Source organism: Alosa alosa, chromosome 1, assembly GCF_017589495.1.
Source record: "Alosa alosa isolate M-15738 ecotype Scorff River chromosome 1, AALO_Geno_1.1, whole genome shotgun sequence".
NCBI classification, from domain to species: Eukaryota; Metazoa; Chordata; class Actinopteri; order Clupeiformes; family Clupeidae; genus Alosa; species Alosa alosa.
In genome coordinates this window covers 21,788,863-21,803,194 of record NC_063189.1, presented here as the reverse complement: position 1 = coordinate 21,803,194, position 14,332 = coordinate 21,788,863, and the positions used below count along the sequence as shown (strand labels likewise).

Sequence of the window (14,332 nt, the reverse complement as noted above, 5' to 3'; positions counted from 1 at the left end):
ATGTTCATAGGTAACCACTGAAGAATTCAAAATCAAACATGATGTGGTAGTGCTGTTGTTTTTCTGACAGGCACAACATGGGCACCCGAGTCACTGAGGGCTGGACTTTTTTTTATTTTGTTTTTATATATATATATATACATATATATATACATATATATATATATATATATATATATATATATATATATATATATATATATATATATATATATATATATGTGTGTGTGTGTGTGTGTGTGTGTGTGTGTGTGTGAGGGTTGTCAGGAAGAGGGTGAGTGTCTGGATGAAGGGGACATGAAGGGAAAAGAGAGAGAGGAGGACGAATTAGGCTAGTCAATCATGGTGGCGAAGGGTGCGTTTTTGTGGAGGTTGGGGTTCTGGCTGTGCCTGTTTCGGCTGCGCACTGAGGAGAACATCATGTTGCAGCCAGGCACTTTGCACTTGTGCATCTCCCGCAGGTGGACAGTCTTGTAGTGCACCCGCAGGGTCCCTTTGTTGCTGTACATTTTGTGGCAGATGGTGCAGAGGATGCCTCCACCGCCACCGCCGCTGCCCCCACTCGAGGCCAGGAGAGAGGGCGAGGAGGAGGGGTCGCTGGACAGGGGCCCCTCCACCTCTACCCTTCCTCCTCCTCTTCCTCCTTCTCCTCCTCCTCCTCCTCCTGCTCCATCGCTTCCGTCCCTCCTGGTGCCGGCCTGGCCCTGGGCCTCGGCGTTGGGGCTGCAGTCCTCGCCGTCGCTGGCGCCCTCCAGGTCGTCCAGCAGGATGCCCTCGTCGCTGCCTTCGTCAGACTCGCGTGAGGAGTGGACGCTGCCGCTGGACTGCACACTGGAGGTGGTGCTCAGGTCCAGCACCATGTAGTCGTCGCTGGGGCCGCGGTAGTAGCCGCCGTTGCTGTTAGAGTACTCGGTGCCGGCGGGGGAGCCGGCGTCGTCGTCGCGGCCCATGAGCCCGCGGTGGAGCAGCCCCCCAGCGCCGCCTCCCAGGGCCTCCAGGCCGAGGTGGCGGTGGACGCCGCCACCCCCGTAGATCTTGGCCAGGAACTCGGCACGCAGGTCCTTGGGCATTGGTATGAGCTGGGGGTCCAGAACGATGTCGTCCAGCTCTTTGGTCAGCAGTTTTCGGTGCAGGTTGATGTTGGAGCTATGCCTGCAAGAAGACAGAGGGACAGAGATCATCAGTGTCACACGATGTCTCTTCACTAAGCACATACTGGGCAATTCCACGGAAAATGGACTTTTTGTCACATCCATAACACCAGTGAAATGCCTTGGCCTTTGTATTTGTATTCTTGAATTTCCCCATGGGGATCAATAAAGTATCTATCTATCTATCTATCTATGATGTGAATGATAACATTCATTTTTTGTGCATTTTTCCTCATTTACATTCTTCAGCCAAAAATAGCAAATGCTCAAATTTCATGTAATTCACATCATGTAATTCACATCATACCATACCATCACATTTTATTGGCGTTATGGATGTTACAAAAAATGTCATTTTCCATTGAATTGCCCTACTACTAAATGAAGTGCCTGCATTGTCTAAATTGTAGTCGTGTGTATGCATTGCTCACAGCAGGACTAGTATGCCCCTCCAGGTGCAGTATGTTTCCCAAACATGATTTGAATAATACTGTATGACAAACTGTTTTGAAGCGAGGTGCTTTTTTGAAATAGTTCAACTGAATAATCTCCTATTTCTTCCAACTATTCATTCAACACAGACTCACCTCATTAAATGGTATTAACTGTTCACAGCAGTGTGCGAACACTGTGCTAACACTTAAAGCTAGTGCCATGCAGCAAGCATCCCATTAACAGCTCGACTCTGGTCGGCATGTCTGTAGCCATGCTCAAATCCAATAGACTCTGACTCAATTAAATACTTCAGCACATTGAATGGGAGTTTATCAATTGATTCAAGCCACGGTAATGTAATAATCACAGGGAACTGGATAGCATATTAGCATCAACTTGAGCAGCGTGAGCTCACCGGCTCCTGGAGGGGCTTAATTGCCCTTGTGAGCGTAGTGTCCCGTGTATCCCCCAGATTAATAAAACTGGGCCCCCTGTCATGCCAGAGAGCCGGATCACTTAACCAGGCGCTCACTTGCTGAGAAATGCCCCAGTGCCGTGCTGTAAAGAGCCCTGGGGCCTGTGCACTGTGGGCTATTACTGGGCTAGTTTTTACCCAAACACATGCAGTAATAAGAGGTGAAGAGTGACCACTTCAAGTGTCCCAGCATGACAGATCTCAAATGAAGCGTCAACAGTGCCGACAGCAGACAGTGAGAACACAAACAAAACAACAAAAAACCTCAAGAAAATGTAAGACAGTAAACTTGCAGTGATGTATATGCAGTTGAATCTCATACAGCCATCTTCCCTTTTGATAAATACATAAATAAATAAAAAAAAAACAATGAAAGACATGACTTTGATCCATTCCTTGCATATGGGGTCCATGCAAAGGGCGCATAGGGAACTAAAATGGCGGCCTTGCCGTGAAGGGTAAATGGATTGCACAATGTATTGTAGAGCTTACCAGCAGTGCCATGGTTGATGCGGTCAAAAAGGGTCCCTTTTCTTTAATTATTTAGTTCCCTATCCGACATTGTCCTGCAAGAAGTAAAAATACATTCAATGGAGGGACCCTTTTCTGTTAATAAGGCATACAGGAGCCGGCCACTGAAGCATCAGCAGCATGTAGGAACATGGCAAATCAATTAGCTGGGACTAGCGCTAAGTGAGGTATGTGTGTGTGTATGTGTATGTGTGTGTATGTGTGCGTGTGAGAGAGAGGCAGAGAGAGAGCGAGAGAGAATGAGTATGTATGTGTGTGTGTGTGTGTGTGTGAGAGAGAGAGAGAGAGAGAGAGAGAAATTGTAGGTGGGCAGGACCTTTTAATATGTGAAGCAAGTAAAGAGTGCCTCAGATTTGGGCGAAGGTCTTAGTGGGGTCAGTGTGTGTGTGTGTGTGTGTGTTTGGGGGGGGGGTGCTGGCCACGTCCTGTGCCTGTAGGGACACGGCATGCTTGCATGCTTTCCAGGCGCTCCTGTGGGCGGCTCCTCAGCAGCATGTCACCAGCCCTGAGATCACACCCACACACTGCTCATAAGCTCTAGTCTGACGGGGCTAACTGCCTTCTCATGACCCTGAACACACACGCACACACACACACACACACACACACACACACACACAAACTAGTATACACACTACTAATCAAAGACCCACAAACACACACGTCCCTACATTACGCTCCTCACAGCATTCCATGAGGAAACAATACACAAGTAAAAGTAGGTCAATTTAATTGTCTTTAAGGCCACCTTTCTGCAATGAACACTTAATAAAAAAAAACATTAAACCTTACAATGTACATTACAAAGCCTAGTTCTAGTGTGCGAAAAACTACAGATCCTCTGCAGACCACACTGGCGAAAGCAGCAGTGCATAACTGCTGCATTGATAAATAATGTTGCTGGAGTGTGTATAATTATTGTAAAGGGGGTTTGAAGCCTGGACAAAAACACTGAGTGTAGCTTTGGATGAAGAAGCTGTGACCTGAGAATAATTTGGAAGATTTTAATATCCCTGCATCTCCCTGAGCGACAGTAACAGACCCATTACCTTTGATCACTGTTGGTCTGTTCTTTACCCTGTAAATTACTATGTGTGTTTGTGTTTGTCAATCTATGTGTGTGTGTGTGTGTGTGTGTGTGTGTGTGTGTGTTTGTCAATGTGTGTGTGTGTGTGTGTGTGTGTACTTGTGAGTGTTGTGTATGTGCGTGTGTGTATGAGTGTTGTTTGTGTGTGTGTTTGTGTTTGTCAGTCTATGTGTGTGTGTGTGTGTGTGTGTGTGTGTGTGTGTGTGTTTGTGTTGTGTATGTGTGTGTGTGTATGAGTGTTGTGTTTGTGTGCGTGTGTGTGTTTGTCAGTGTGTGCGTGTGTGTGTGTATTTGTGAGTGTTGTGTGTGTTCATTTGCACACTGTGGTATTTCTTCATGCATTCATCAGCTTTAGCCTTTCTGCCCCATTTCCCTTCTGTCTTCTGCCTCCCTCATTCCAGCCCAATCTTACCCCCTCCTCCCCCTTACCTGCCTCCTCCGCTACCTCCCCACCTCCCCACCTCCCACCTCCTCTCCCTGCGTCTCTCATGGGCCAGTAATGTGGCAGGCAAACCAAATTGACAGGCTCATCTTTGCCCGGGGATGGGGGCGGCATCTCAGGAGAGGCCATTTTGACTTTGCCGAGGAGGAGGAGGAAGGAGGAGGAGGAGGCAGAGTGTGGCTCTTAATGGGCCTTCTTGTCCCGTGAACGTTAATCATCTTTAGGCTCCGATGGCCCTGTCGCTCCCCCTGCCCACCGCGCTCGCGCCTGCTAAATGAGTCGTAATGCATAAACCAGAAAGACGAGAAGTCCCATTAAACAGATGATGATGCGCTTTAGATATATACGTGCTCTGCCCCCACCCCCCACCCCCGTCTCCTCTCCCTTCTCTCCCGGACTCATCAGGAGTAATAGCAGGGGGAGGTGGGCAGATGAGAACGCTGGGACTGTGTATCATTGATCTCCTCCTTCTCCTCTCCACTCTCTTGTCATTTTAGTCTCATTTTGGGAGCGCTGCCATTATCTAAAACTCCAAAAGTCTGTCTGCATTGTGGGGATGCAGAAATACAGCATCCTGGCTCTGCTCTGACTTTGAGAGGGGTTAGTTAGTAAGTTAAAGCAGCCATTGAGTGGCCAGCAGCACTACAGGCTACAGAGAAGGTACCGAAAGAGGAAGAGAGGGTGAGGGGGGGCAAGCAGGTTCTCCAATATAATTAACCTTCACTCTCCATTGGCGCTTGGCTTGCGTGAGGCCACGGGCCTGAACATTAGTGCACCATGGGAACCCGGGGCAGCCTTGCCAATGAGGGTCACTGGCGACGGCAGGGATGGCACGTGCAGAATAAACAAATGTGCAATGTTGAGAGGAGGGGTAAAGGGAGTGGTAAAAAAGGAGTCTGCCTTTGTTTTGGGGAATATGATTAACGAGGATAATAACATGCGTGATTACTGGTACACATGTGCTTCCAGCAGTTAATCATGCTGCCTCTCTGTTGTGGCGACTCACCCTCTCTTGCAAATATGCGATCATTTATAGAGCAGCGTGAGCAGCCAGCCTGCCTCACACTGACATCCACGCACTAATGCACTTATAATTACATTCAACTCCACACTGCATTTACTTAGCATCTTGGAGATAAGTGTGTGCGTGCATGGAGCGTTTTTATATTCCAGTGTAATTTATTACAGTCATAAATGCATTTTTCCTCAAAAATATATTCATAGATAAATATCTTTTATTTACTATAATTATCTCTTTACAATTTGGACACATGACAACTTTTACAAAAATCTGTTGAATGTCCTAGATTTTAAATTCTAACTTGAAAGTGCACGATTATACTAATGTAACCAGACATCTAGACCTGTAAATTGAGGAGCTAATTCCTAATCAGTGAGGGGATCAGAAACAAGTTAAAACTGCTGAATGATTTTGGTTAGGACTTTTTTTCTTTTGTGCCCTATTGTATCTTGTGATGTTTTTTGATTGTAATTGTTCATTAAATTCCTGCACTGTAGATGTAAGCGTCTCAGGTTTAATTCACCCAGATTAAAAAACAATTATTCTGACACCGTAAATGAGCTAAATAATTAATTCAGCCCTCGAGTGCTGATCTCTTCACTCTTCATCAGACCTGCTTTAAACAATTATCAGCCTTATAAAACCGAATCATTATTGTATCAACAGAAAAATTGTCTTTTGTCAATTGGATTGCACTTTTCAGTTTCATAAATTACAAATAATTGGATCACCTACAATTAATCTAAGTGGTCCAACAGTGTCCCTGTGTGTTTGCTGTCTTGTTTACTGGCATGACGTTTCTGAAGGCACCACACAGTTCCCACTGCACGCACTCTTGTGCAGAGGCCGAGCTCTACGTGGCCGGGCCGGGCCTGGCCTGCGTGCTGCTGGCCCTCTGCTGCCTGTCTGTTGTTTTAATACCCCCACCTCAACTCCAAAGCAACGGCAGCCCTGTAATGCCTCCCAGATGCCACAAGGAATTTATCCCCGCACAAAAAATATGGAAACAATAGAGAGTACTCCAGGGCAGCACGGTCACATCCATCCACAGGGGGGAAAAAAAGAACCGAACTCTATACGGTCTCAGCAATGAGTGTCCTATCCGGCTAAACTACTGCCCTGACCATATGCGAAAGCACTCATGTTTTTTTTTTTTTCAGAGGAATTTATATGCTTCTGTTTCTCCTGATCTAGTCCAACTGTCACACACACCTTCCTTGCCCGACAGACTCAAAGCCCACGACAGTTTCAAAAGAAGGGGCAAGGGGCAAAGCCTGAAATGTGTAGGGACCCTAACGCCTGTATCCTCTTATTTGCAAGGTCAGTTAATCAAACCCATGAGGAGCTCTGGTGTATCTAGTAGACAGTGAGCTCGAGACTCTTCTGGTTCCATGCCGTTTCTTCCATCTGCTTTGTGGTTACCAACTCGCTGCTCTAATCACCGTATCTCATTCCCCCTCCCTGTGCGGTTGTTAGACATCTCTAAAACTCCTCGAAGCTCTTTTCCTCAGACTACCGACATGCGCTCACTTTACTGCGAGCCCCACAATTGAGCAGCCCCCCCCTCTCCTCTTTTTTCACTGATGACTGTCTGTATCCGTGCCATAAACTCCTTTTTAAGCGCTTTCTTAAGGGCCATTACCGGCTTGTTGCAGCAGATGTGCGTACTAGTTGGTGCCGCTAATGTCAGCGCACTCTAATAAAAGCAAGGGCTGAATGATAAGTGATAGGGTTGGAGAATGAGCCCTGGCTGGAGATGGGATTGCTGCCCCCCCTGCCCTTTATTAGATGGGGACAGGTCAGGCACACACCTAATGTCCCTCCATGGCCCCACGCACTTAACATCCCACACAAAGCACAACGGTGCAAATAGACAACACTGACCTGTTCAGATTTTACACTGCTGAAAAAGAACAGAATAGACAGGAAGGAGATGAGGACATACTAACAAGCATGTTGTACATAATGCTAATGTTTGTTTAGTGTTTGTTTGTGCTAGTTATAATGCACGTCTCCTTATTTGCACATGACGCTGTGAGCCTGTCTGTTTCTTAGCTTCTCTTAGCTCCTCACACTGGTGGCTGGTAAGCTAGCTGATGGTTCAGGTGAGTGCAGGATTTACCATTTTATCCACATGGTACTGCCAGGCTCTACCTGTACCCTCCACTCTGCCCTCTTTCCTCTCCTTCATTTCTCTTCCCTCTGTTCCCTCTCTCCTCTGCACTCCTCCCCCCCTTCCCCTTTCTCTGTGTCTCCTTGTTTCTGCTCTCTGCTGTTCCGCCTCCGCTGAGTCCCAGAGTCACCGCTGTTATTTACATTTTGCTAATGAACAAACAGTGGTGGGAACAGATGACACTGAACATGGGAACTTAATAAAGGCTGGGGGTGGAGAAGAGGAGGTGTGGGGGGTGGGGAAGATGAGGAGGGGGAGGAGTGGGGGCTGCACTGGAGACGAAACCTCTAGGAGGCTTTTGTTTACTAATGACAGAAAGAGGGAGGAAAAAGCACAGATTCAAAGTCTGCATCTTTATTATCTAAATACAACTGTCACTTGTCACCAGGCAGGTGTGTGTGTGTGTGTGTGTGTGTGTGTGTGGTGCAGGCTCTTATCTCTCTCCTCATGAGTGAGGAATGAAGGAGATGAATGGGTCTTTTTGTCCTTACTCCCTGACTGTGCCATGTGCTATTACTGGAACGGCACACCCTAACATACAGCAGCTGTGCCTGACAATGTGTGTTTGTACAAGTGCCAAATTGTACTAATTTCTACTTTGAGGTTTTTTTATTTTTATTTTTTATTACCGTATACAACCAGCTAGTAGTGTTCATTTGTAAGCTTTCTCTATGGTGATTTGGTGGGAACAGTAAAAAGGATTTCTGTGAATAAAATGTGTTAGACCAGTCAGTGTTTAACTGCTGGTGGTTCTCCACATTGTAAAATCGGTGCATGGCTGCATGCTCACCACCTCAGCTTCTAAACCACAACCGACGGTTTAGTTATTGACCACAATCCCAGAATGTTCCTTGTGTTCCCAGAGCGGAGGCTTCCAGTCTCCTGGGATGCCGCTCGCTACATGGCCTGCTTGCCCTGTGATGCCTCCCTGACACGTGTGACAGGAGATGAGCTGCAAGCCTGCTGCTGCTGCTGCTGCTGCTATATTCTGGGGCCGAGGTGCGGGTGGATGGTACGTGCTAACAAGCCCAGGTAGCGAGACCTGCTCCTCCCGATGTGCTAATAAATGCAGCGGTTTGACAGAGCTCAGCCCCTGCTAATGTATGCACGCTCACCTGCGTGTGACAGGTGAGTGAGCACAGGTAAACAGCGCTCCGAGGCTCCGCAGACGGCTCTAACAAAGCACTGTGTCTCGGCACGTCGTCACCCTGCCACCCTTAAAGTTGACATGACAGTCAACACATACTGCAGCAATTAACACGTCATTAGCAAAGCAATAATTATTCCCCTCTCACCTGTGTGCTCAGGACTGAAGGAGAGATCTGATGAGAGGGGAGCTTTCAGAGCAGTTCAAACCAAAAAAAAAATATTTTTATCTTAAATAACTATATCATGTCATTTTCACCTCCACATGAACAAAACTTGAGAGTTCCAACCTATAGGTCTTTTTGATCGGAATTACACTTCCTACAGTAAGTCATATGTCATTTTCACCTCCACATGAACAAAACGTGATAATAACTAGGACTTATGGGTGGCGGGACTGTACATTTCTGCTTAAGGTGCACGTAAAGCACTGTACCAGCAGTGGAAATGTCAGACATTCAAAACAGATCGTAATATTAGCTGTAGAGGACGTAGAACAACATTCAGAAATGAAGGCAATCAGCAAACTATTCTACTCTTACTAATATAGTTGGAGTAATGTGCTCACCTGTCTCTGCTCCGTCGGGAGGGGAAGGCGGCGTTGCAGCCAGCCACAGTGCACACGTGCATCTCTTTGAGGTGCACATTCTTGTAGTGCAGTTTGACACTGTAGGAGCTCTTGAAGCTCTTCTTGCAGACGTAGCAGATTTTGGGGTCGGGGCTGGAGCACAGGTCTCCGTCAGGCGAGTGGGAGGAGAACTTGGGGGGGCTGGAGCCGTAGGCCATGGAGGAGATGAAGCTCTCGTGGAGGGCAGCCATGCTGGCGGCTGCTGCAGCTGCGGCGGCCATGTTGCCGTTGTAGAGGCCGTACTGGCTCATGCAGAACATGTCGTAGGTGGGGTCGTTGAGCTCCTCCTTGATCTTGATGACCGGCTGATGAGGCGAGGGGGACGAGCGGCTCTTCTCCTCCATGTCCTTCCTCAGTTGGCCCTCCTCTTCCTCTCCATGATCTCGCTCGTCATGCTGCTCTTTGTGCAGACTGCCTTCGCCATTTCCCCCCGTCGACCCGCCTCGATGGTCATCTGTGTCCATCATTTCATCACGGTAGAACATCTTGGACTCGGATGTCTCTGACTCGTTCTCGAAGTCGCGCTCGTGGTCCTGGTCTTCGGAGGTGTAGCTGTCCATGCATCGGAGCTCCCCTCCGTCTCCTCTTCCGCCGGACCCGCCGCCTGTGCCGCGCTGGCACCCGTCCCGGTCGGAGCGCAGCATACCCCTCAGCGCCAGGCTGGGGCTCATCTCGTCCTGAGAGGGGGACTGGTGCCCGCTGTCCCCGCTGTGGTGCCCGCTGCCACTGTTGTTGTTGTTGTTGCAGTTGCCGTTGATGTTGTTGTGGAGGTGCGCACCGCCGTGGTGGTGGTGGTGGTGTTGGTGGTGGTGATGGTGGTGGTGGCAGCTGTCATCGTCATCCTCGTCCTTGTCGTCGTACTCGTCCGCCACGTCGATCACCTCCTTCTCGATCTTCACGGGCATGCTGGACTTGCGAGGCTTCTTCTTGGGCGCCGGATCGGTTGCGGCGGTGGAGGCTGAGGTGGCCGACTCCTGGGCGCTCGGCGTTGGCAGCCGGTGTGCCATCTGGCTCGTGATCTCCGACATATGGGAGTTGTGGGAGTTGTGGGAGCTGGTGGCCAGCAGGTGCTGTTGTTGCTCCATCAGGGAGGTGCTGTTGGTGGTGGTGGGCAGGATGGGGCTAGTGGGCAGCGAGACGGGAGGACTCACCAGGTCGGCCGGCGACAGTAGCGTGCGGTAGAAGGGTGGCACGGGCTGCACCGGCTGCACGGACTTTAGCGAGGGGAAGACCAGCGGGCTCTGCAGGGGCGACTGGAGCATGTTGTCCAGGGGCGGAGGGGTGGCGAAGCCCAGCGGTGGCCTCCCGGGACTGGTGAGGGTGAAACCGCTCTTGGTGCTGGAGATGACGGGCGTGCCGGGGCCCGAGTTGGAGCGGATGAGGTCCTTGTCGCGGTTGTTCCTCAGCATGGGCATGTGCAGCCGGGGGTTGGGGTTGGCGCTGTGGCGGTTGCGGCTGCGCAGCGAGCTGAAGACCATGTTGCAGCCCTCGATGGTGCAGCGGTGCTTGATCTTCAGGTGCACGGCGTTGTAGTGGATCTTCAGGGTGCCCTTGTCGTAGAAGGTCTTGCCGCAGGCGTTGCAGCAGACGCGGCCCTTGCGCGACGTGGAGCCCATGCGCCGCATACGGTGCATCTTGGAGGAGAAGGACGAGTGGGTGATGCTCTTGGACTGGTCATTCTTCACAAAGTGGTGGTGGTCGCTCATGCTGTTTCCCTGCGGCAGCTGCTGATGCTGCGACTGCTGTTGCTGCTGCTGCTGTTGGTGCTGCTGCTGCTGCTGCTGCTGCTGTGGTGTCTGCGGCTGCTGTTGGTGTGTTGAGGGAGTCGGGGAGATGGGTGAGGCGTTGTTTGGCTCCGTCTTGGGCTCAATGTTGTTGGGCAGCTGCCCAAGGTTGCCTCTGTTGGGGCTCTGGCCACTGCGGAAGGGCGAGAGGGACACCTCGGACTCGCTGGTGTCCACCTGCTCGGTCTGGTTGGGCAGGCTGGGCTCGCGCAGCCGCATGCTGGCCTGCTCCAGGGCTAGGCCGTTGGGCGGTAGGCCCAGCATGGGCGCCGAGACCGGGTTGATGTACTGGAAGGGGAGCAGGAAGGCCAGGCTGTTGGGGATGTTCTCAAAGTGGTGGATGCTGGAGGGGCTGCTGTTCTCCAGGTGCGTGAGCAGGCCAGGGCTGCGCGTGCGGTTGTTGCTCTCAATGAATGTCCTGATGCCCGAGTCGGTCTTGGCCGAGGGCACGGTGACGGCCTGTCCCTCCTTCTCCTGGATGGCCATCAGCTCCACGATGGACTTGGTCTCGCCAAAACGCAGGAATTGCTGGAGGGTGATAATCTCCTCTTCCCGGGACATGATGCTCCAGCGGTCGAGCACCTTGCCTGCAGCATCCTGTAGGCCATATCAGAGAGAGGGAAAAGATAAAACACAAAAATGTATTGATTCTGCATAATCACTGCGGCCAGAGGGGGTGAAGGGGAGGGGGAGCAAGAACTTGAAATTCAAGGGCCCTGGAGCAACATGTAAAGGCTTTCTGTGCTCAACCTCCTCCTCTGCCCCCCCCCTCTCTGCACCTCCTCTTTGTCTGCCCCTCTTTTGCACCTTTAATCAGCCATGCAAATGCAGTCATTAGACGCACAGCTAGCGGAGCGCAGAGCGCTTCAAAAAATCTCACACAAACAAATAGGCTGCACTGGGGTTAAGGTGTGAATTGTACATGCCATTTTTGGAGACATTGATCTGTTTGCCAAGAGGCTGTTTAACAAAAAAAGCCAGATAAGATGGCAGCTCTCACTGTGACTTCCCCAGCATAAACACTCAGAGACCCCGGCTATTTACACTTGGTGACTGCATAAGCAGCACTGTTTAAGGGCTTGATAGACATATTAGGGGAGCCCACTAATCACACCTTACTTGTTTATGTTTGTATTCTTTTCATATTCTCAACACAATTATTTAATTTGGTTAGTCTAAATATTGAATTGTATATAGTAGAGATGGGGGTGGTGGGAATTGGGTTAGCACAGAATACATTTGGGGAGGAAAAAATCTTTGTCTGGGAGGAAGTCATGTTAGACATAAAAATAAGGCTGCTCATGTTTATTTAAATACGTCTTTGAAGAAGCCTTGGAGGTGACAGCGATCTTGCATTCCATTCATTAGGGAGGCTGTGGATCAGTATTTACTGAGCTTTATGTTAATGGGCTTTAGAGGACGCACATCTTGTGTCAGATTAAATATTAATGAAGGAATACTTTATCAAGAGGATGGTGTCAACAGAAAACGCCTGTGCTTGCATATATACTGTATGTCTTTTGGGAGCAGGGAATCAAATGATATAAATCTGGTTGGTGCACACTCTCCTCTTTGGCCTTTTTCATCTGTATGTACTGGAAGCGTGGGAAAGGAGTTTCCATCTTGAGAGAAGCGGTATTGCTCCTGAAGGGGAAATAAGCACCACTTCCAAGGAGCTCTCTTGGACGGCATTTTGGGAGATGGTGTTATTAACCACTGAAAAATAAAACGTTCTGAGTTCTGCACATTCGGACATTGCCAAACGTCGAGACATGGCAAGGGACTCTGGGAAAGGAATCTTGGAAGGGCCTAGTCTCTAGCTTTGTGGTTAGGCATGCAACTTTGATCCACAAAATACTTGACCCAATGCATTTGTCCCCCCTTAGCGGATCCACTGGTTCCCACCGGAGAGTGGATCTCTCATCAACATTTTTTAAAGCTCACATCTCAATTCTAACCAATGGAGGAAGAACCAGTTCAGGTCTAGCATTACATACCCCGCGATCAGTATTGAAGGTTACGAGTTGAACGTCATGTTTATGAAATGATCTGTGAAAGCTAGTAGGCAGGCAGTGTCAGCCTGGCTCTTGAAGCTGCTAGTCTGCCACCCCACTCCAGCTTTGATACTGGAGGAGGGGAAATGGGACAGCCAGCCCCAGCACTAGAGGGAGAGAGAGAGAGAGGAAACCGGAATACAAGAAGAGAAGAGAAGAGAAGAGAAGAGAAGAGAAGAGAAGAGTGCTTCTATTTTTTTTTATCTTGTAAATGCTCCCTCTGCTGGGACTCGGGGAGCCTGGGTTGGCCCAGAGCAGAGCGACATCAAGGGAGCGACACTCACTCTGACGACAATTAGAGAAGACGAGCACAGGGACCCCACGTGTCCCCACCCGCTAGGATCTCTCAACGAGAAATGGCAACACTGCAGTTTAAAAGCTGTAAAAAAACCAACGGCACTAGGCACCGAGGGCCTTTAAGGCGCAAGCACAGAATAAATGTTTAAATAGAGAGAGAGAGAAAGAGAGAGAGAATAGGAGCGAGGGAGGAAGGGAGAGATATCAGAAAGAAGTGAGAAAATGAGATATGTAAGAGTGGTCTCGCAAAACAAGCATGCCCTCAGAAATAAGAAGAAAAATAAATTCTTCTGAGACGGCACATCAATAGTCACTGGAGTATTTGTTGTTAAATATACATTAAAAAACATTTTACACTTTTATTCTGTGTGTGAGGATGAGTTTAGCCTGAAGGTATGACTTTAAATTCTAGCCTCTATGCTGTTATTTCACACTGCACAGTGGCTCGGGCATTTGTACTTTCACTTGATTTAATTGAAGAAAAAATGAAAGCAAATTAGAAAGTCAATTATTAAAGGGAGAATAAGAGAGGCATTGAGATGGTTGGAAAAGATCGCCCTGAAACACAACATCAAGCCTTGTGATGAGGACTCGTCCTTTTTAACATAAAATAGTCTCTCTCTTGCTGCCATGTCCTTTCATTCACCTAACCATACACACTCTCTAAAATACAAGCACTGCTAGCTACCAGTGTCTTAGAAATCTGGGAAGGTCAAAAGGGACCTTGTAGTGCTGAGACTCACACACATACAAACAGGCGGATGTATGTACAGTACACACTTGCTAAAGTTTTGGTAAATAGCAGCAGTAGCTGGCAGCCTGGGCCCAGGGCGAGGAGAGACCTGGGTAACTTTTGTGGAGTGAGTGAGTGTGTCTGGTCCCCAGCTGGAGAGCAGCTCTAAACAGGCCGATCCTAATCACAGATCACAGGACTCATTCATCACTCTCCTCTCTGCTGGAGCGCTCGGGGACCCCACTATCAGCACCAGGGCTGCTATTAAGCCCAGAGTGGGGAGATTAAACACACTGCAATATTACACTAACTTTCACCGAGGAGACAGAGAGGGGGAGAGAGAGAGAGAGAGAGAGAGAGAGAGAGAGAGAGAGA

General features: G+C 49.1%; 1 protein-coding gene across 4 annotated transcripts in view; it reads right to left on the bottom strand.

The window, feature by feature from the left end:
* Nucleotides 1-226: 226 nt before the first annotated feature.
* The window catches only part of bnc2 (basonuclin 2), a 164,327-nt gene continuing 150,221 nt past the window's right edge, over nt 227-14,332 (bottom strand). For 3 of the 4 annotated variants that reach the window (XM_048263907.1, XM_048263897.1, XM_048263916.1), the window contains 2 exons: nt 9,030-11,470; nt 227-1,152 (listed from right to left, as the gene is read on the bottom strand). In XM_048263907.1, coding sequence (XP_048119864.1) covers nt 333-1,152; nt 9,030-11,470 — 3,261 coding nt within the window. In that variant the 3' untranslated portion in view covers nt 227-332. Of the gene's footprint in view, nt 1,153-2,553; nt 2,628-9,029; nt 11,471-14,332 lie in introns of all 4 variants that reach the window. The other variant, XM_048263926.1, reaches the window with a different exon arrangement.